At 45.0% G+C, this 23,314-nt stretch overlaps 1 protein-coding gene across 1 annotated transcript in view; it reads right to left on the reverse strand.

Annotated features, from left to right (window-relative positions):
- The window catches only part of AK7 (adenylate kinase 7), a 71,462-nt gene that overhangs the window by 26,761 nt on the left and 21,387 nt on the right, over nucleotides 1-23,314 (reverse strand). The window contains exons 6-11 of the mRNA XM_049611977.1: nucleotides 18,667-18,777; nucleotides 8,480-8,560; nucleotides 5,773-5,861; nucleotides 3,579-3,669; nucleotides 2,600-2,677; nucleotides 1,622-1,771 (exon numbers count right to left, since the gene is read on the reverse strand). Coding sequence (XP_049467934.1) covers nucleotides 1,622-1,771; nucleotides 2,600-2,677; nucleotides 3,579-3,669; nucleotides 5,773-5,861; nucleotides 8,480-8,560; nucleotides 18,667-18,777 — 600 coding nt within the window. The remainder of the gene's footprint in view (nucleotides 1-1,621; nucleotides 1,772-2,599; nucleotides 2,678-3,578; nucleotides 3,670-5,772; nucleotides 5,862-8,479; nucleotides 8,561-18,666; nucleotides 18,778-23,314) is intronic.

The following is a 23,314-nucleotide window of genomic DNA, read 5'->3' on the forward strand; positions in this document are numbered from 1 at the left end:
CTCAGAGCAGACAGGCACGGGGGGCTGTTGATGAGCAGCGTTTGAAGCATGAAGAGTTAGGTGAATGAGCTATTTACTGGCGTCTGGTCCCGGGGGCTTGAGGCACCTGTCCGCAGCAGGGACAACTTTGCCTTGCGACAGGGACTGGAATCGCGGGAGCCTTTGGCTTAAGACTCCACCTTTTGGGATGCCCCTGGCCTGCCACGGTCTACGCTGCCCTCGGTAGTTTCCTGCGCCACGCGGACCGACGCCCCCAGGGCCGGCTAGACGGTTCAAGTGTCAGATACGCTTGGTCCCTCTATCCCGTTGCGTCCAGTCTTGCCGATCGGGAACCATGTGATCTCTTCAAGGCGTCTTGTCCTACCTCTACTCTGACTGCATTGTTTTACCTTTGACCCAGAGAATGACACTAGTTTAACGATTTGAGCTGGGTTCTTGGGTGCCTCAGGATAGGCTCCCAGTACAGCCGCCGTGCGTGTCTCACATGCTTAACGGGATTGTCGTTTCTTTCGCTAAGACGCGCATCGTCTACTTACTCTTAACTGGGCATGCTTGTCAGGAGAAGGTGGTTCTGCGGACACAATGGGGATACCACTCTTGCTTTTATGGAGTGTTCCCACCCTCAGTGGTAACTATGGTTATGATGGCACCTGCTCCTCCTGGGCTACCCTACGGTTTTCAAAACACGTTCTCATGTATTGCCCACTATCGTCGTTGGGATGCTTCCCTGGCATAAATCCAAGGATCCGGGCAAGGGCTACATATACGCCCGATTTCGGGGAGGGTGGTGTGGAGATGCCACCGTTAGGCCATTCTAGCTAAGTCTGCATCCTAGCTAGTTTGAATCTCTGACTAGCTGTGTGACGTTGAAGAAATGCTTAAACTCTCTGAGCCTCAGTTTCCTCATCTCTAATGTGGAGATAAGAATATCTACCTTGAAGCTCTACCTGTGGTGATTAAAATGACCAGTGAACCCCCTGGCCAAAAGGAAGAGATCAAAGTAACAACTGGACTTCTTCCATTTTCCATTTCTCCTACAGTCTCCCGTAGGTAACCCAGGGCTGAAACAGACAAGCCAGGAAGCCCCTGCCATTTTTCCGTTTATAGGCAGTGCTGTGGCCATCAGTCTTGAGCTTGCTATCGTGTTCAATTTGTGTCAAGCGTAACAGTCAATAATCTAACTTTAAACTGTTTAATACTTAATTGACAAGAATTAATAGACACCTAGATTGTCAGACGTGGACAAGTCGGTCAAATTTGAAAAAGAGCTTGAATTTAGAAATTGGGACATCTGAGAAAGAAAATACTTTCACTGGTGTAATCATACCAAACATTTCATTTACTTCGCTCAAATTAGAAGTTGGAACAGGAAGGAGCTCCTGGATGGCTCAGTCGGTTAAGCGTTCAACTTCAGTTCAGGTCATGATCTAACAGTTCGTGGGTTTGAGCCCCGTGTCAGACTCTGTACTGACAGCTCAGAGCCTGGAACCTGCTTCAGATTCTGTGTCTCCCTCTCTCTCCGCCCCCTTCCCTGCTCATGCGCGCTCTCTCTCTCTCTCAAAATCAAATAAACATTAAAAAAAAAAAAAAAGAGGTTGGAACAGGAAATTGTTATAGTTACCAATAATCCTCTACTTTGCTTGTACTCTTTGAGGATATTGCTGATATTTTCCACAAATCCCGTTTGGGCAAGCCATCGAATGTTAAAATTCTCCTTCACAAAAAGTGCTTCCATTCTCAGGTTGACCAGTAAATGATCAAGACACTCTTGCTACAGGATAAAGGAATATTAGAGATTTGTCCTTTTCTTTGCCTTTCATTTTGACAGTCATAACAGACCCAAATCACTGTTATCACAGGAAAAATATATACACATTCACAAAACCTGGATGTCCATCAATGGCGGCCCTCAGTGTGGACAGAGTGCCCTCTGTGGCCCTCTGTGGCACTTCTAAACTCTTCCCGTGTCTGCCCTCAGGGACAGGCAGCATCCCGGCAGCTCAAAGAAGTAGAGAGATACTGGAAGCCCCAGGAAAAGGTTTCTGTTTTTTTCCCCCCACCAATTGTAATTGGATCCATTCTTTGAACAGTGCAATCCCATGGCTCGAGATCCGAAAGAACAAATGTAGAGGAAAGCACTCCCTTTGACCCCCATCCCCACCCACCCAGCTCTGCTCCCCAGAGGCCACCAGAGATACCAGCCCCTTTGGAAACATTCTCGAATGTAGTGTTTTGATGCAATTTATTCCTAAAGTGAATTATATCCTAGAGCAAGCTCCAAGAGCACACCGCTGACTAAGGATGTATAGGTTTTTGTGGTGACGGGATCAGAAATCCCAGGTTCCTGTGTGAATTGCACAAAGAGACCAGAGCAAAAGGACAGTCGGCGTCTGTAAAGCATTTATGGATCAGATTTCTCAAATACATTTTCTGACCAGGACCTCTGGGGGTTTTTCGGAAAAGAAGAGAAAGGGAAGTTGCTTTGGGGTGCACTGTTCGGCTGTGCAGGAGGGGCAAAGGGGAACCGGAAGCCAGGCGTTCTGACTCCAAATTCCCCAAGAACCGATGCATTTTGGAAAAGACTCTCTTCAGTACTTACTGTTAAGTCCTTGGTTAGGAAAGCATTTTCTTTGGGGAGTCTCTGGATTTTCCCAGGGCCAGTATTTTTACTGATGCACTGTTAGAGAAAAACAGGGATATTATTTGGCTTGCCTATAAGATTTTGATATACAATTTCTTAAATGAATGTAAACATAAGTGAATATATATGTATATGTGTGTGTGTGTGTATATATATTTGTTTGTTTGTTTTTTTTTTTTTTTGCAAAGCAGAGGGGAGTGCACTGAGGGTATTCATTGATTCATTTGTTAACAAGTATTCAAGTATTCAACGTTCACCACTACAGGCCAGGGACTGGAGACAGAGGTGAGTAAGGCCGGATCCCTGCTCTCAAGGGGCTCTCAGTCTGTGGGCGGCAGGGGGCCGGGGGGTGGCAAACATGTACACAGAAGATTATGCGGAAAGTCTGCAGTTGGAGGAGGGGATACTGGGAAAAGAGGTGCCTGGCCAGTTGGGGGAGGTGGGAAGGAGGCAGGGAGGGTGCAGAGGAGGAGATCTGAGCTGAATGTTAAAGATGAGCAAGGGATGGTTGGAGGAAGGCCACACTCACTGTGCTAGCTGGGCTCCAGGTTGACAAACGGCCTGGCTTGGAGAGGGGAACCCCTCCCGGCCCCAGACCTAGGGCCTCTGGAAGCTGCCAGTAGGTTTGAGGAACCCGACCATGTCAGTACTTTGGGGCAAGTGTCCCCAGAAACATTTTAGGGACCCCGTGTGTGATTCGTGTGTGTCTTGTCCCCACAGTGGCCTCTCCTACTTTCTTCCGTGCAGACTGGAGAGAGGCCACCTTGATGGTAAATTTCCCAGCACACACACGGCAAACGCAGATAGTGACTCTGGTTTTAAGGCTCTTCCGTTTGGGGAGCCGCCAGTCTTGCCGGCGTACCCGATTCCATGGCTATACTTCAGGGGGTGAGACAATTTAAGAAATGCCGTCAAATATGGGATGACACAGCTGTACCTTGACCAAGTCTTCCAGGGTGTGAATGGACTCGTCCACAGCAACCAGGTAGTGAATCTTTGGCACGTGGTCTATTATGTTTTGAATCACTCTGCCGCCCACCAGGAGAAGCCATCGCCAGAGGGGAGAAAGCAAAAGAGATGTGGTCAAGTAGGGTTCACCGACCACCGCCGCCATGGGCCAGCCAGCATCTCCCTCCATGGCTAACGTGGTCGGCTGGGGGCTGGGGGGAGGGAGGGATGGCAGTCTCTACGGACGGGGAAGCGGGTAAAGTCCAGTGACACTTCCGGGGCTGAAGAGCCGCTGGGAAAGTAGAAAGGCCAGGAGATGAGGGGCCATCCGTCTGCCTCCAGATTCTCCCAGTGCGCAACAAAGGGCACCTGACGACCAGCAGGACTTCAGTTTGTGAAGTGTGCTCACCCAGGGGCTCCTGGGAGTCTCTCAAGTGCTCCGGAGAGGGGGTTTCACAAAGTCAGACACAGATTCAGAGAAGCCGTGGCTGTCTTTGGGGAACTGCGTGGCGCTAAGAGGCAGGGCGGGGGCTAAGATTTCCTGCCCTGGGTCAGTCACGATTGCCAACATCTGAGCGCCCGCCTCTGGGCGAAGACTGTGCCGTGGGCTTTCTGGGTGTTCCCTCCCTGACTTCTCACAAGTCTACCAGGCGGGTACCGTTGCTATCCCCATCTTATTATTTTTTAACGTCTATTTGTTTTTGAGAGAGACAGAGTGCAAGCAGGGGAGGGGCAGAGAGAGAGGGAGACACGGAATCTGAAGCAGGGTCCACGCTTAGCGCAGAACCTGACTCAGGGCTCAATCTCACGACCCTGGGATCATAACCTGAGCCGAAATCAAGAGTCGGACACTCAACTGACTGGGCCACCCAGGCGCTCCGGTATTTTGTGTTCATAATGTAAAAGATTCTTTCACATCTTTAAAACCTAATAATGTAATAATGTAAAGTCTCTGCTGGAAAGAAGGGTACGTTTCAGCGTTTCCATGTCCAATGTTACATGTTGGCTAGAATAGATCTAGGTTTTGCATGCAGTCTGGAGTTTATATAATTTGGAGGACGCTTCTTTAAGAAAAATAATAAAACTTAAATTTAGGACCTTGGAAGAGACCCACGTAGCGGTGGGGGTCTTGAAATCTAAGCTTCATGGTTTCCCAGTAAATTTGTAAACCCACCCGGGATTATGACTAATTGCCTAAATGACCACTGGAATCTAGAAGCCAGAGTCTCGGGGAAGGGCTGAAACTGCTCACTCCTGGCGGGGGGGTGGGGGGAGGGGTGGGGGGTGGGTTGAGGGGGGTGCAACAGGGCAGTAGAATAAAGCCCCCGGAACCTAAAATGTAGAAGTGATAAACCATAAATATAGTGAACCCTCTCTCTGACCCCAGTGTCCAAGTCAGGGTCTGCAAGGAGGAAGGCTCTCCAGACATGTCTGGAGCCTAGCGCTGGGATACAGTGTGAGTGTGAAACACGTGTGCTCCAGTGGCCTACAATTGCCAAAAACACCTGCTTCAGGTTTAGAATTTGCGATCTGATTTCTGGAACTTAATTAAGTTGGCAGGCTGGACACAACACTCTCACCTGAGACAGAGGAACAAGACAGTAGGTCCCCAGAATGCACATAACACAGTCTTATCTTTTCCCGAATTGGAAGGCATGCTGTTCTGTGGGAGAACAGTCTAAAAGTTGACCTTGAACTTGTCATCCAAAGTGCAGCACTTTAAATTTTTTTTTTTTTACGTTTATTTATTTTTGAGACGGAGAGAGACAGAGCTCTGTTCTTAATCCCCTCTGTTCTCCCCCCATGATGGGGGAGGGTCAGAGAGAGACAGGGAGACACAGAATCCAAAACAGGCTCCAGGCTCTGAGCTGTCAGCACAGAGCCCGACGCGGGGCTCGAACTCACGGACCACGAGATCGTGTCCTGAGCCGAAGTCGGACGCTTAACCGACTGAGCCATCCAGGTGCCCCCAAAGTAGAGCACTTTTAGATGGTGGACCCTATTCCACCAGATGCAAACTGGAGATAATAACCACACCTTCTGCATAGGGTCGTTGCCAAGAATAAATACAATAACACATGTGAGGGTCGTGGCGTGTGTAAGTGCTCACTCCAGGCTCACTCCAACACCAGCACGTTAGTCAATTACTTCTAGGGAAGTCGTATCTCTAGGACGATACTTACCCTGCTAGATCAAGAACATGGATTGTTGGGATTACATTTGTTCCATCTCCAAACACTGGCAACGCAGGGACCTCACCCAACCAAGCCATCTAAAAGAAAAGCAAAAGCATATTTTCCCTGGTTATACATAACTATTATGGCTCACACACATAGCCATAGTCAGGGGCATCCGAAAGACCCAGTTATCGGATGAAGTCATCGCCTAAGGGGATGTTTTGAAAATCGGTTCTTTCTTTTTTTTATTAAAAAGAATTGTTTTAATGTTTATTTATTTTTGAGAGAGAGAGAGAGAGAGAGAGAAAGAGAGAGAGAGAGAGTGAGAGAGCAGGGGAAGGGCAGAGAGACAGGGAGACACAGAATTCGAAGCAGCAGGCTCCAGGCTCCGAGCTGTCAGCATAGAGCCTGATGGGGGCTCGAAGTCACAAGCTGTGTGATCATAACCTGAGCCGAAGCTGGACGCTCAACAGACTGAGCCACCCAGGCGCCCCTGAAAACCAGTTCTGATGGGATTTAGTTGCTGATCGAGTCCTATTAAGAGAAATAGTGTAACCTCAGGGCTGAAATACTTTACAAGAAATCTATCTTTCCTGGCTCTCTTCAGGAGTCATCTGCATGGCGTCTATACAGAAAGGAAATGTTTTCGTATGTGTGACACCTTCCACTCTTTCCAAAAAATGTGAATTCAAGTCTAAAATTCCTCCCACAGGGCCAGGGATAATTAGTATCAGTTCATAGATGAAATGCTTAGTTGATAAAGTATTCTGCAGGAGGCTACATTTCTGATGAGTTGGGGAGCCTAGATTTGAACCCTGGTCTTCAGAGCCAAGTCCTTGTCTTTTCCCTGCATTAGGTATTTCAGTAAATAGACAGTCTGGGTATTGTTCAGCTGTCAGGTACTAGATTATTTTAAATTGCTTTTATTTTTTTAAAGTCTATTTATTTTGAAAGAGAGAGAGAGAGCACATGAGCAAAAGAGCAGGGGAAGGACAGAGAGAGGGAGAGACAGAATCCAAAGCAGGCTCCAAGCTGTCATTGCAGAGCCCAATGCGGGCCTCAATCTCACGACCCCGAGATCATGACCTGAGCTGAAATCGAGAGTCAGGCACTTAACCAACTGAGCCACCCAGGAGCCCCTTAAGTGACTTTTAAACAAAGAGGTAGGCGTGGGGGCCACAGCAAACCACTGGATCTTGTAAGATATTTTGGACTCTGCAAAACCATTGAAGAACTTTAAGCAGTAGACCGTTGAATTTGAAGCAGTAAACCACTGAAGAATTCACAACAGATTTTCTTTTGTTGCCACTAGAAAGAATGATGGGGATTAAGAGTCGAAACGGGAAGGCGGAGGTCAGGACAGTTGTGCAGACAAGAGATGTCTGCCCTCCCCAGCCCGTGGGTGGAGGACTGGGGGAGCGCGGTTGGAGAGAAGGGAGATACTGGGGAGGTTGGCTCTACAGTACTGGGGGGTTTCGTGATGGATGAGAAGGAGGGAGGGGTTGGGTTGTGGTTGGTGCAGCTGGGTGGAAGAAGGTCCCATTTTCGGAGATGAGGTCCTAGAGGAACGGCAGGTTTGGGGGTGACCGTAGGTGGAGTTTGGTTTTGCGAACCATCCAAAGTGAGGTGTCGAATAAATAGGCAGCCGGATGTACAGAGCTAGGACTAAGGAGAGAGCCCTGCTGGAGAAACTTATGTTTGAGAGTCATTGGCCCCAGTCACGGGAATGGACAGACCCTCCCAGGGAAAGAGTGTAGACAGAGAAGACCAGAGGGCCTGGGGCAGGAACCTGAGAAAGCCAACATTCAGTGGTCAGGTGGGTGAGGGGTAGCTGAGAACCGATAAGGAGAGACTACAAATGGGCATCGTCACCTACCATTGTCCCACACTTCGGCCCCACGCAGCTTTTTGCTGTCCCTTAACACAGCCCACGCATTGCGGCCTCCGGTCTGTGTGCTTACAGTTCCCGCTGCCTTTCCCCCAGAAAGCGAAGGAGCCACCTCCCTTTTCACTTCCTGCTCACGTGTCCCCTCATGAGAAAGGCTTTCCCCGACCATCATATCCAAGATACAACCTCCTAGCCCTACCGCCAGCTCTCTTTCTACCTTTCTCTGCTTTTTTGCTTTCCATTTTGTTTTTCAACAGCTGAAATACTCAACGTGTACTGGCTAATTTGGCCCTTGTCTCCTACTCTCCTCCTCTTCCCCACTGGAACCCAAGCCCCACAAACGCAGGGGTTTTATTACAGCATCGGATTCCCCGAATCTACAATGGTTTCCGGCCCGTGAGAGGCATTGATGTTTGTCTCATGAATGAAAGGAGATCCATCTTGTTTCCTTATTATGCCGAGAGTGTGGTAAATACAAATTGTTAGTAACAGGAAAGGAAAATAGAAAAAAAAAATCTTCAAATCGTATAACCTTACTGTAAAATGCTTTAAAAAAAAAAAAAAAAAAAAAAACTTGGAGCGCCTGGGCGGCTCAGTCGGTTAAGCGGCCGACTTCGGCTCAGGTCACGATCTCGCGGTCCGTGAGTTCGAGCCCCGCGTCGGGCTCTGTGCTGACAGCCCGGAGCCTGGAGCCTGTTTCGGATTCTGTGTCTCCCTCTCTCTCTGACCCTACCCCATTCATGCTGTCTCTCCCTGTCTCAAAAATAAATAAACATAAAAAAAATTAAAAAAAAAAAAAAAGCTTCAGTCATTGCAAACTCATACCTTGAAAAAATAATGTAAGATGCCTCCTTCCACTCCATACTGAAGTCCAGCAGCAACCACGTAAGTCGCGAATTTTTTGACCTATTAGATAAAGTACAGGAGAAAAGCTAAATGTAATATTATTAATCATACCAAACCAGATTATTTTCGTGGTTAGAATGAGTACTATATGAATGCTTCTGGCCACTATTAAAATTGATTTGGTACATTTTTTTAAGTTGATTTATTTATTTTGAGAAAGAGAGAGATTGAGCGTGAGCAGGGGAGGAGCAAAGAGAGAGAGAGAGACAGAGACAGAGACAGAGACAGAGATAGAGACAGAGATAGAGAATCCCAAGCAGGCTCCACACTGTCAGCACAGAGCCTCACGAACTAGGAGATCATGACCTGAGCCAAAACAAGAATCAGATGCTTAACCGACTGAGCCACCCAGGCGCTCTGGGACTTTTAATTAACTAAAAGCCAGAGACGATTATGTGTGAGAACTTAACAGCTCCATGCACTATACTGGCACCTACAGAAGAAGGGAGATATAAAAATGGGTCCTTCCATGATGATCTTTACTTACCCAGTAGGGGAGGCGGACACACATATGGAGTTTCTAGGAACGGGCCACGCTACAACATGTGACATTGTGATTCATAACAAGATACATATATTCGGTTTTCACCTCCATATCTGGCACTGAGTTCCTAAAACTACAGGAATGTCCTAAGCAACAGAGTGATCAAGGTGTCTTTTGTTATGTCAATCAGGTGACTTTTGGACCCAATCTGGAGATGTGGGTTGATTGCCTGAAGCGCCAAGCTTGTGACCAGAAGGTCAGAACTTCCAACTCCTGTACCACCTCCAGGGAGGGGTGAGGGGTGGAGAGGAGTTTAATCACCGATGGCCACCGATTTACTCAAACACCATGAAGTCTCCATAAAAGCCCAAAAGGAGGCTTGGATAGCTTCTAGATTGGTGAAACGTGTGCAGACTTGGGAAGAGTAGGGAAACCCCATGACTTTCCCTATCCCTTGCCCTGTGGATCTCTTCCATCTGGCTCTTCCGGAGTTATATTCTTAAAAGTGTATTTATTTATTTTTGAGAAAGAAAGAGAGAGCAAGCGAGAGAGGGCAAGAGAGTGAACAGGGGAGGGGCAGAGAGAGAGGGAGAGAGAGGATCTCAAGCAAGCTCTGCGTTGTCAGCACAGAGTCCAACATGGGGCTCGAATTCGTGAACCACAGGATGGTGACCTGAGCCGAAATCCAGAGTTGGGCATTTAACCAACTGAGCCACCCAGGTGCCCCTGAGTTATATTCTTTTATTATAGCAAACTGGTAATCTAGTATGTAAAATGTTTCTCTGGATTCTGTGAGCCACTCTAGCAAACTATTCAAACCTAAGGTGGGGGAGGTGAGTGGGGTCATTGGAACCTCCAACCCATATGGGTTGGTCAGAAGCACAGGTGACAACTTGGGCTTGCAACTGAAGAGGGTAGAAGCAGAAAAATGTTCACTTTAGCTCAGAAGGCTGACCTATAGCCTGCATGGTTTTGATAAGGATCAAATACACACGGGTTGCTACATTCTTCTAGGGTCTCATGACTGCCCGTGTATTTCACTGACAGTTAATATTGAACTGAATGATACACACCAGAGAAATCTCGTGAAAGTAGTTTCACCAGTAGAAATTCGAAGAAGCATTTCTGATCTCATACTTCCTGCACGTCCCTACCCCCTTGAGCACTCAGCATATAACCACCAGCTTCGTACAGAAAAAGTGCAGCCCTTTCTGCCCACGGGTCCTGTCCCCATGCTACTTAAATAAACTTACTAAGTCGTTACATACAGCGTCTCAGGAATTCTTTCTTGACCGTTGTGCTCGACGACCCCACAACACAACTGGTGTCTGAAGAGGCAGGGGGCAGGCTTGCAGGGCTGAGCCCTAGCGGGATCTGACGTCACTTCCAGGAAGACAGTGTCAGAATTGAGTTGAAATGTAGGACACCCAGCTGGTGCCGAGACTGTCTTTGCCTCGTGGAAAACCCCTCCCAGAGTGTGCGCACACACACGTTGGAACCGGGTCCAGAAACTCTGTCGGGAAAATGAGTGTCTTCTGCTCCAGGTGGTGGATTAAAAAATCTAAAGCCTCCTAGCGCAAATACCAAAAATGCCCAGTAAGATGCCACTCGTATCCTGCCAGCAAGGCAGAATTCTCAAGGAAATAAGAGCTACCCGCTAGGAGCCAAAAACAGAAGTGACTCAGTGGGTTGAGTGTCCGACTCTTGATGTCAGCTCAGGTCGTGGTCTCACAGTTTGTGGGTTCAAGCCCCTCACTGGGCTCTGAGCTGACAGTGCGGAGCCTGCCTGGGATTCTCTCTCTCCCTCTCTGCCTCCCCTGCTCATGTGTGCACGCGCTCTCTCTCTGTCTCTCTCAAAATAAATAAATAAAAACTTAAAAAAAAAACCAACCAGAAGTGAAAACAAGAGTGGGGAGAGCAGAGAGTTGGGCCACAGTATGAAGGGTGCGTTCACAACAAAAGGGTGACCTTAGAAGGAAGTCCTCCCTGCGACAGAAGACGGAGAGAAAGAATCATGTCCAACCTAGCCAAGGCTTTGGAAGGAAAAAACGCTCCCTGGAGAATTTTAACCTTGGCCTTGTACTGTTCGAAGGTTTGTCTTTCACATTGAAATTCCCTGCTTAATCCAGATATTCCAGAGCCAAAAAGTAACATAAAAAGCATTTTAGGCAGTGAGACTCTTTAGAGCACTTCAGAGAGGCAGATACAAAGCCCCTGCTACCCCCACCCAGGGACCTCCCTTGTCCCTTAAAGCCCCAGTAAAGGGACAACGCTGGGGCAAGAGTGGTGACTTATGGTAGCAGAGGTGTGCTGGTTTGAGGGCACAGCATTGACCGTGAAGCCAATAACAAACTGTAAAGCATGTTCACGTGGTGAATTCCCATTTCCCACGGACCATGATGAATCCTGAAGGCACCCGACTCATGAACATCCTTGAGACTTTTATAGCAGCACTTTTGGTGAACACAGACTTCGCATTAGCCCCCTTTCCCCTGAGAACTCATCTACATGACGTTTTTAGGGGTGATGAGCTATTAAGAAACCAATGTCGACAATTTAAAGCGATGCTATTTAAAAAAAAATCCATGTCAAATTACAGGATTATTTTTATAATTGGAGTTCCATAAATTGCCAGAAAATATGTTTATTAATAGTGACTTTGTAGAAAAAGACCTTACTAAAGATGAGCTCACAAACCAAAATTATAAAACTTATGAGGGAACAAACAATCCACCACAAATGAAATCAGACTTGCACTGCCTTCAGAAAATAAATTAGCAGAGGGGCGCCTGGGGTGGCTCAGTCGGTTACACGTCCGACTTCAGCTCAGGTCGCGATCTCACAGTTCCTGAGTTTGAGCCCCGCGTCGGGCTCCGTGCCAACAGCTCGGAGCCTGGAGCCTGCTTCCGATTCTGTGTCTTCCTTTCTCTGCTCCTCTCCTGCTCATGCTCTGTGTCTCTCTCTCACTCTCAAAAAGAAATAAGCATTAAAAAAAAGAAAGAGTAGAAATGAGCAGAGATTGTGGAATAAATATGTTTGTACTGATGAAAAAATAAAGGCATGGGAAACAAAGGAAACGAACACGATGATGAGGATGGTGACAACAGAGATGATGATAAAGAACAGGCAGGTGTAGAGTAAGGAACAGAGAGGAGTCAAGGTTGCTGATTTAAGGTGGAGGAAGAGAGTTGACCACATCCTAGCCTCCCTCCCGCTGCATTCATCACAGCCTGAGTCAGGCTGAGCTAGCAGGAGAGAAGTTTAAAATTAAATGGTAGACTGATGGCTTTAGTATTAAACTTGTCTGAGCCTTTGTAAGAACTAGAAAAGACTCCATTAATACCTGAGAATGGTCTGGAAAGCTGTGGACTTGGCTGGGGATATCGTCCTGCTCTCAATTATTAAGAAAAAATAAACAGATTTTATAGTTTCGTTCTGGCAATGTTGCACACTGTGAAGGGGTTACAAGACTGTGCCTTGAAATGAGCAAGCCAAAAATCTAACATGATATCAAGGAGATATGGATAAATGTACTCCATAGTATATCCCTGTCAGTAATTGATCAACTCAGGAGACCCCAAACTAGGAAGATATGCAAAACCCCATTAAGAAACTTGACCTAAGTAGACATATATAGAAACTCCACACAGTTTGAAATACACAGGTTTTTCAAGTCCATGTGGAATTTAAAATAAAAACAACACAGGCCATGTACTATGTAGCGAAGAATCTCATGACCAAATTCTCTGACCACATTCTCTGACCACCCCAGACCACATTCTCTGACCAAAAAGCAATTAAGTTAGAAATGAACAACAAAAAGATAACACCTTCTCTAGATATCTGGAAATTTAAGAAACCATTTCTCAATAATTCATAGCACTGCTTCCCAAGTTCTAATAGACTATAGAAAATTTGTAGAAATTAATAATAATACAAATACCATTTATGGCACTTCAAAACTTGAAAGCTGTTAAAATTATACTTGGTAGCAAATTTGTGGCATTAAGTGGTTATATTAGAAAAACAAAGATTGAATATTAATAAACTTAGCTTCTAAAACAAAACAGCATAAACCCAAATTAGAAAGAAGAACAATAAAGACAGAGAAATTGACTTCTTAAAAAACAAAGAAATAGCAGAACACAGCAAAAACTACCTCTTTGATAAGAATAATAAAATTGAAAAATTGAGGGGCGCCTGGGTGGCTCGGTCGGTTGAGCGGCCGACTTCGGCTCAGGTCGTGATCTCGCGGTCCGTGAGTTCGAGCCCCGTGTCGGGCTCTGTGCTGACAGCTCAGAGCCTGGAGCCTATTTCAGATTCTGTGTCTCCCTCTCTCTGATCCTCCCCCGTTCATGCTCTGTCTCTCTCTGTCTCAAAAATAAATAAACATTAAAAAAAAAAATTGAAAAACTGATTCAGGGGTGCCTGGGTGGCTCAGTTGGTTAAGTGTCTGACTTCCACTCAGGTCATGATCTTGCAGCTTGTGAGTTCGAGCCCTGCATCAGGCTCTGTGCTGACAGCTTGGAGCCTGGAGCCTGCTTCCAATTCTGTGTCTCCCTCTCTCTCTGCCCCTCCCCTGCTCATGCTCTGTCTCTCTCTCTCTCAAAAATAAATAAACATTAAAATATAAAAAAATTTGATTCAGATTGATGAAGAAAAGAAGGGTAAGACACAAATAAACAGCAACGTTGGAGTTTGAGTTGCTGAAACAGACACTTTTTTCCTTTTGGAGTTCTGAAGATTTAAAAAAGATTTAGGGCACATGGATGGCTCAGTTGGTTAGGTGTCCAACTCTTGATTTCAGCTCAGGTCATGAACTCCCCATTCATGGAATCGAGCCCCCTGTTGGGCTCTACACTGATAGCTCAGAGCCTGCTTGGGATTCTCTCCCTCTCTCTCTACCCCTCCCTGATTTGCACACTCTCTCTCGCTCTCTCTCTCAAAATAAATAAAAAAAAAAATAAACATTTAAAAATATTTGGGGTGCCTGGGTGGCTCAGTTGGTTAAGCGTCAGAGTCTGCTCAGGTCATGATCTCGTGGTTCGTGGGTTTGTGAGTTCGAGCCCTGTATCAGGCTCTCTGCTGTCAGCACCAAGCCCACTTTGAATGCTCTGCCCCACCTGTCTCTCTGCACCTCCCCTGCTTGCTCTCTCTCTCTCTCAAAAATAAAAATTAAACACAATTTTTTTTTAAGATTAAAGAGATTAAAACTTTGTAAAAAGGCAGATGGATCTCCAAGTCACAACTTTATTACTGGTGTGGTTTAGGCTAGAGGACCTTACTTAGCTGAGCAGGGATGAGGGGCTTCCTAATCCTGAACTCCAGAATAAGACAAATTTTCCCAACCAGGCACAGGCAGCACCAGAAAACTATGGGTTGGTTCTCCCCTGGGGGGCTGCCCCTGCAACACTTAGGGCATGAAGACGCTGAACGCTGAATGCAGGCACAGCAACATTGAATTCTGCAACGCTGAATGCAGCTACGTTACAGCTGTAGCCCAGAGCAACGAGAGGGAGGTGGGGTCAACATGACGTGACCACGCCCCTGACACAGCCACCAATCACGTAACCCGATTGAGCTTCAAGCCGCGGGGTAACAGGTGCCGGCAAGAAGACAGCCTTTGGGGAGGAAACCCAGGCTCTTCCTCATGGGCACCAAAAGAGTGGGAAAGCAGTGATGCCCCCTCACAATATTCGTCCTGAAAAGGGAGACTAAACTACAAATAGAAATTTAAAAAACATCTTAGGAGAGACTTATGGGCAACTTTTGCCAGTTAATTTGAAAACTTAGCCTATAGGGCTAGTTTCTTGCCCCCAAAACCCACGACTGCCTTCACCCAGTCCAAGATCGTTTTATAGGCAAATTCTACCAAATATTCAAGAGATATGCCCAATTTCATATAAATTACAAGAGAACAGTAAATTTTGTTTTCAATTTGTATGGGAATAGTAAAACCAGGAAACTAAAACAGGAAAGAGACAGTATGACAAAGGCAGACTATAAGCCATTTTCACTTATCATCTTGAATCTAAGTGCAAAAATCTCCAATATGGCATTATCAAAGCAAATCCAGAAACTTTTTTTTTTTTTAAGTGAGCTCTACATCCAATGTAGGGCTTGATCTCACAACCCTGAGGTCAAGAGTTATTCATGCTCTACTGACTGAGCCAGTCAAGCAGCCCTGGAAATATTTTTTATTAAAAAATTATCATGAGCAACTTGGGTTCGCCAGAGAATACAAGCATCAAAAGTCAGTGTGGTAAACAAATTATTACAATAAATTTCATAAATTGCCATCGAGATCTGACAGGTGACCATTTTTTCAGGAACTATGTACACAATACCCCACAATTAAGTGGTATTCAGGGACGACTTAATGATTGAAGTAATTTGCAAGATAGACAGGCAATTCTGGTTAATTTAAAATACTAATTAAAGTCAATATACTTGTATTTTTAACAATATTTTAAAATATTTTAAAAAATTTTTTAATGTGTATTTATTTTTGAGAGAGAAACAGGCATGAGCAGGGAGGGGCAGAGAGAGAGAGTGAGAGAGAGGGAGACACAGAATCCGAAGCAGGCTCCAGGCTCTGAGCTGTCAGCACAGAGCCGGATGCGGGGCTCAAATTCACAAACCATGAGATCGTGACCTGAGCCGAAGTCTGACGCTGAACCGACTGAACCACCCAGGTGCCCCTAAAATATTCTAAATAATCAGTGTGACTCCTTTGAAGATGGAGGCACCCAGTTCAAGCCATGTTTAGTGTTAGGCAAATCACAACTATTTAAGCAACTTGTATAATTATCAGGGCTCCCCCTTTGTCTCAGAAAACTAAAGGAGTCCGCCTTCGGGGGGACTACATATATTACTACATATATTTAGGTGGTACATAAAAATGAATGTGATGGCTGCAGGTGTGGTCAGCAGAAGAGCATTGGACAACCAGCCTGAGGAGTGCCAAGACCTCAACTGCTTGTTCACGGCCGGGAGGCCAGCTCTTAGCCATGGTGCCTGGTACACAGTAGGATCTAAAAGGACATGTGTTAAATGAATGGGTTAAAGTTTACTTCTAAGGTTCAATCGACCCAATGCAAAGCACTAGGTTTAAAATTGGGTCATTGAGAGGCGCCTGGGTGGCTCAGTCAGTTGAGCGTCTGACTCACGATTTTGGCTCAGGTCATGATCCCGGGGTCATGGGACAGGGCCTCACATCGGACTCCGAGATGAACAGGGAGCCTACTTAAGATTCTCTCTCTCTCTCTCTCTCTCTCTCTCTCTCTCTTTTCCCCCTCCCCTGCTCATGCACTCTTTCTCTCTCTAAAATTAAAAAAAAAATTTTTTTTTAAATAGTGTCATTGAGATGACCAAGTTGGCCAGATCAACCTGATTTTATTAATTGTTCAGTAAAGACTAATTAAGAAAGCTGCGAATACTATATATATATTATATATATACATATATATTATGTATTTTATATAAAATATAAATATATTTAAATATAAGTCTATTAAAATATATTTTTATATACAAATATATTTTATATAAAAATAAAAAATTATTTTTAGAGAGCAAGAGAGAGCAAGCTGGTGGGGGAGGGGCAGAGGGAGAGAATGAATCCCAAGCAGTTGCCACCTAGCACGGAGCCTGACTCGGGGCTTGATTCTGCAAACCGTGAGATCACGACCTGAGGTGAAATCAAGAGCTGGGTGCTCAGCTGAGCCACCCGGGCGCCCCTAGAATAAATCTTTTCAATAAAGTTTTGATTGTTTTATTTAGAGCATGAAATAAATTTAATGTTTCTATAAGAAAACAGATATTAAAATGATAGTATTTCTCCATTTTACACTTTTAGTCACATCAATTATGTTTATGTGTGTTTTCTTCTACATAATTTGGCATAAATAATCAAGAAATAATGGATTCTTGGGGCACCTGGGAGGCTCAGTCGGTTAAGCGTCAGACTTCGGCTCAGGTCACGTGCTGACAGCTCAGAGCCTGGAGCCTGTTTTGGATTCTGTGTTTCCCTCTCTCTCTGTTCCTCCCCCACTCACTCTCTGTCTGTCTGTCTCTCTCTCTCAAAAATAAATAAACATTAAAAAAATTTTAATATAAAAAAAAGAAATCATGGATTCTCTACCTGGGGCAAAGCTCAAAGCTCAATAAAATAATATACTCACAAGATTTGGAAGTGGAAGAAATTTAGACCTGTCTAGTCCAGTGCCTTTATTCATTTATTTTAACTCCAAAGTGTTAATGACTTAGCTAAGGTCATAAATTAATGGCAGAAAAGGGGCTAGAACTTTGAATCCTATATTATTTTCTTCAAATATTTTATACTTGTGGTGTTTGCATTGCCAGAATAAAAAAAAAATTATTTTATTATTTTTTTTTGGTTTTAATAGGACAGAAGGTGGGGACAAAGTTCCCATTGTAATATCCTCTGAGCCCACTAGGTGTCACCTTGGAACCATTGTTACATATCCCTCCTGTGGGTGTTCTGCTCCTGGGAAAAATATAGTGGATGGAACCTTTAGAAGTTTGGGGGTTCTATATAAATTCTACCTAAGTTAAAGGAGGATGAAGGTACCAGCACCTGGTTCACAGAATGTTGAGGATTATATAGGATGTACCAGAAGTAAACCCATGAGGATTACCAGAAGTAAAACATTTAGCACAGTGCCTGGCACATAGTAAGCAAACCCTTGATAATTCTTAGGTGTAGTAAACGTATTCATCACCAAGGCACTCCTACCATCTATTTTGACAAAAGATAGGAAATATAATAGTTTTATAGTATATATATATATATATATATATATATATATATATCTCCAAATGATAAATTTTGCTGCAACAGAAGGCTAAGAAGTGTTATTATTTACAAGAGTTTCTCAGCTATGGGTCGATCTTAATAACTGGTGGCCAGGCCTGTGTCAAGATCAACTCTACTGAAAGACTGAGCTTTGAAATCAAGAAAAAATAAATAAACCCCACAGTCTGATGGATCTAGTTCTGAACCACGCCTCTTTCCTGAAGTGCCCGCATCCGGGAAATGGGGATAATTATGTACAGATTCAAGACTGTTGTTGTAAGATGTGGATCAGACAAGGCCAAGAATCGTGCGCGCAGAACGGTGCTCAGCAAATCCCGGTTGTGTGAACTTGGGCCACTTATTTAACTGCCGGATGTCCTCTCCGCCTTATTTGTGAGGGAAGGTTAATAGGCACTTTTCGGTTATAAGAAACAAATGAGATAGATTCTGGAACAAGGGGAAATGTGGCTCCCCTCTTCCCCACTCCAGCTCTGAGTTATTTGCCTCTTCTGGGCTCAGGGACTCTTTGGACCCACACCTTAGTGGATAAGGGCTTGAGCTCTGCTGGGGCCTAACACAAGGCTCTCAACTTAGTGGACTGGACCAAAGCCAGAACCAGAAGCAAGGCTCATCTTGGGATGAGCCTGAAGCTCAGAGACCTGTGGGTGAGAGGGCAAGGAAAGAGGCATTTAACGAGCTGAGATGATGTCCGTAAGGCACGGAGAACAGTCCTGGCCACGTGCGTTGAGCGCTGCCTCAGAAAGGACTTCTCTTACCCTAAATGCCTTACTACTCCAGACCTACATTTTTTCCAAATTTGAGAACCATTTTTTCGGCATTGATGTGGTCCAGAAAATTAGGATGTTGCTTTCTTCTTCGATAATCCTCCTCAGTAAACGGGATCTCAGAATCATCCTGTGAAAGAAAAAAATCCAGATTGGATGGGTGAAACTTAAGAGCTACATAAAACATCTAAGCCCCAGATGCTGGCTCGGCTATGTTCCAAAGAGCTCAAATAAAGCATCTGAAAAGTTACTGCTTATTTTTACAGTGATTTGACTTCCTTGAAAATGCTTTAGCTGGCCAAATTTTATCATTTATACTTAATTGAAACAAAATAAAAATTCAAATGTCTTTCTTTTATTTTGTAGAGACAGCGTCAGGTTGTCTCTGGGATTCCATCAAGACCTTCAGTAACCCATTTCTTTGATTTTTTAAAATTATTTTTTAATGTTTATTTATTTTTGAGAGAGAGAGAGAAAGAGAGTGCAAGCAGGGAAGGGGCAGAGAGAGAGACACAGAACCGGAAGTAGGTTCTAGGCTCCGAGCTGTCTGCACAGAGCCCGACACGGGGCTTGAACTTACGAACCACAAGATCATGACCTGAGCCAAAGTCAGATGCTTAACCAACTGAGCCACCCAGGCGCCCCTCGATAACCCATTTCTTAATAGTTCTTGCAAGTTACATAGTTTCATGTTTTAATCTAAATCATGGGTCTTTCTTTCTCTTCCACATTGCCCTTTCCCCTCGAATCAACCTCATAAGAACATTCCATGTGCAAATTTCTATGTCAGGCTTCATCAGATAAGGTGAAATATCAATTTTCATTGCGAATCAGGAATGAAAAATATTTCTTGGCAGTCCGCTGGGCTGTACATTGTGTCCAGTCCTCCCACAGCTCACCCTCATGCCCAGTCGCATGGAAGGATTCTTCCAGAACCACAAAACGGAAACTTACAGAGACTCAAAGGATGAGACTGAGACCCATGGTACAGAGTGGCTTCTCTAAATCCATCCAGATTTAGAGGTCCTAGTAGTTGGATGAGGATTTTATTTTTTTATTTTTTCAAATGCTTATTTTATCTACTTTTGAGATAGGGAGAGTGGAGGAGGGGCAGAGAGAAGGAGAGAGAGAGAATCCCAAGCAGGCTCCACACTGTTAGCATAGAGCCCGACACGGGGCTCGAACTCACGAACCGTGAGATCGTGACCTGAGCCGAAGTCGGAAGCTTACTGGACTCACCCTCCCAGGCACTCCTGGAGGGGGGATTTTTAAACCACATTGTTCAATAGGAGACTTTCAACCACTTCACGGTGGCCCAAGTTACATAATCAACCCAAAACATTTGAGCCCTGAGTTTACAAGGAATGAATCAGAGAAACGGAAGAAACACAGGGTTGAGGACCCCGATTGTTGGCAGGTTGGAGAAATGGGAGGAAGGGCCCAAATGATGGGGGACCAAGCTGGGAACTGGTGGAGGGTGAGGCAGTCTACCAGGGCTTGTGGGCCATGTGGAGGAGTTTAGATTTATACTAAGAGCATAAGGAAGCATTGAAGGGTTTTGAGCATTTTAAGCAGCACTAAGCCATGATCTGAATTATATTTTAAGATCACTTAGGCTGTCCCTTGAAGGTTGCATTGGAAGGAGGTGACGGAGGCACCAGTTCCCGGGATGCTTTCACAATGGAAGGTGGTAACGGCTGAGGCTTGGTCTAGGACATCGCCATGGATACAAAGAAAGCAAGATGGATTATGACACATTTTGGGTGATGAGTTAACAGGATGTACGATGGGTTGTTGGGTGGGGGGAAGGGAGTGAGGCTAGGGCAGGTGGATTGGGGGTTTTGGCATGGGGAGTAAAACGGGGAGAGAGTTAGTGTTCAAGGGGAACAATTCTGGGTCCATGGTAGGCACTCAATGAGTACATGTTACGGGATAAGCTGACCTCTAAAGCATGTCCAGTGGCTTACATAAAGGGTCGCTAGAAGAACTACAGGGCACCCAGCTAAATTTGAATTTCAGATAAACCACCAAAGAGTTTTTAGTGTAAATATGTCTTAAATATCTCACGGGATAGACGTAGGCTAAACATTACTCACCATTTACACGAAATTAGAATTTAACCGGGCATCCTGTACTTGTATTTGTTAAATCTGGCCATCCTACTCACTATCAGCTTTCCCTCCGGGATGAATGGAGTCCCGGCATCCCTACGGCCCCAGACTGTCATGATAGGGTGGCCAGCCTGCCTCATGGACTCTCCTGCTCCCTGTGACTGGGTGCCCAGCACCCCTCTTCTAGTAGAATTTGTCTTTCCTTCAGTCCTCACGGCTACCGCAGAGACGGTCACATCCCTGGTGCTCAGGTTTTGTGTTTTTTTTTTTTTTTTTAACGTTTATTTATTTTTGAGACAGAGAGAGACAGAGCATGAACGGAGGAGGGTCAGAGAGAGAGGGAGACACAGAATCGGAAGCAGGCTCCAGGCTCTGAGCCATCAGCCCAGAGCTCGACGCGGGGCTCGAACCCACGACCGCGAGATCGTGACCTGAGCTGAAGTCGGACGCTTAACTGACTGAGCCACCCAGGCGCCCCGGTGCTCAGGTTTTGATGGCCAGTCAAACTCGTCCTTAACATTCTGAGACTGGGACTGATGGACAAGCAAGATCACCCCCTCCCTGGCCAGCTGCACGGTAGCCCGTGAATGTCAACCAACCTGGGATTCAGCTTCTGAGTTGTCCTCCCGATTCCTGGTTGGGACAGAGACCTGGCTTTCACATTATGAACCTTTGCTACTATCATCTGACTGTGTTCCTTCTAGTCCTTAAATGTCACGTGTTACAAATACACCAGTAAAATATATTTTAATATCTATATATATTTTATATATAGATAGATAACCTGTATCTTTCATATAGGTTTTAGATCCTTGCAACTATTTGCATCTCTGCTTTTCCAATCGATGACGAGTCGACTTTGGGTTGGCATTATATCCATTATCCTATAATTGATACATATCGATGTCTGGTAGCATTTCTGGAAACGTAGCCTGTCTCCTGGGCATCTCACTGCAATCAATAAGCTTGTTTAGAGGCTTCGTCCTTCCAGGAGGTGAAAAGCTGACTCTGCAGAGTGATTTCCCCCTTTTTGTATAGGATATTGGGTGAAATCTGTTGTCTTGGAATATGGCGTTGGACCCACTCTTTAGTTGGTCATTGTGTTTCATTGCTTGTGTGGACTACCCACCTGCTGGACTCCTTTTCCCAGCTGGTTATTCCGTGTGACTATCAGAATGCACCAGTTTCTTCCTCTGGATTATTTGGTTGAGTAAAGTTCACCCCTCTTAACTCACACATAAAAAAAAGCAAACACATAGCTATACTTTTAAAACAGATACTGGGGCACCTGGGTGGCTCAGCTGGTTGACCATTGGACTCTTGATTTGGGCTCAGGTTTGTGAGATCGAGCCCCGCATCGGGCTCCATGCTGACAGCACAAAGCCTGCTTGGGGTTTCTGTCTTTCCCTCCCTCTGCTCCTCTCCCACTCTCTTGCTCTCTCAAAATAAATAACTAAACTTAAAATAAAATAAAATAAAATAAAATAAAATAAAATAAAATAAAATAGATACTAAAGAAGAAAGCCCCATAAACATTAAGATTTTCCCACTTGTCAAAATAAATACAAATGAAAATATTCTACTATATTTACAATTCTTTTGTATTAAAAACGTTCTTTATAGACTTTAGCCTCTACTACAAAGCTGTAATCATCAAGACAGCATGGTATTGGCACAAAAACAGACACATAGACCAATGGAATAGAATAGAAACCCCAGAACTAGACCCACAAACGTATGGCCAACTCATCTTTGACAAAGCAGGAAAGAACATCCAATGGAAAAAAGACAGTCTCTTTAACAAATGGTGCTGGGAGAACGGGACAGCAACATGCAGAAGGTTGAAACTAGACCACTTTCTCACACCATTCACAAAAATAAACTCAAAATGGATAAAGGACCTGAATGTGAGACAGGAAACCATCAAAACCTTAGAGGAGAAAGCAGGAAAAGACCTCTCTGACCTCAGCCGCAGCAATCTCTTACTCGACACATCCCCAAAGGCAAGGGAATTAAAAGCAAAAGTGAATTATTGGGACCTTATGAAGATAAAAAGCTTCTGCACAGCAAAGGAAACAACCAACAAAACTAAAAGGCAACCAACGGAATGGGAAAAGATATTTGCAAATGACATATCGGACAAAGGGCTAGTATCCAAAATCTATAAAGAGCTCACCAAATTCCACACCCGAAAAACAAATAACCCAGTGAAGAAATGGGCAGAAAACATGAATAGACACTTCTCTAAAGAAGACATCCGGATGGCCAACAGGCACATGAAAAGATGTTCAACGTCGCTCCTTATCAGGGAAATACAAATCAAAACCACACTCAGATATCACCTCACGCCAGTCAGAGTGGCCAAAATGAACAAATCAGGAGACTATAGATGCTGGAGAGGATGTGGAGAAACGGGAACCCTCTTGCACTGTTGGTGGGAATGCAAATTGGTGCAGCCGCTCTGGAAAACAGTGTGGAGGTTCCTCAGAAAATTAAAAATAGACCTACCCTATGACCCAGCAATAGCACTGCTAGGAATTTACCCAAGGGATACAG

Source organism: Panthera uncia (genome assembly GCF_023721935.1).
Source record: "Panthera uncia isolate 11264 chromosome B3 unlocalized genomic scaffold, Puncia_PCG_1.0 HiC_scaffold_1, whole genome shotgun sequence".
NCBI classification, from domain to species: Eukaryota; Metazoa; Chordata; class Mammalia; order Carnivora; family Felidae; genus Panthera; species Panthera uncia.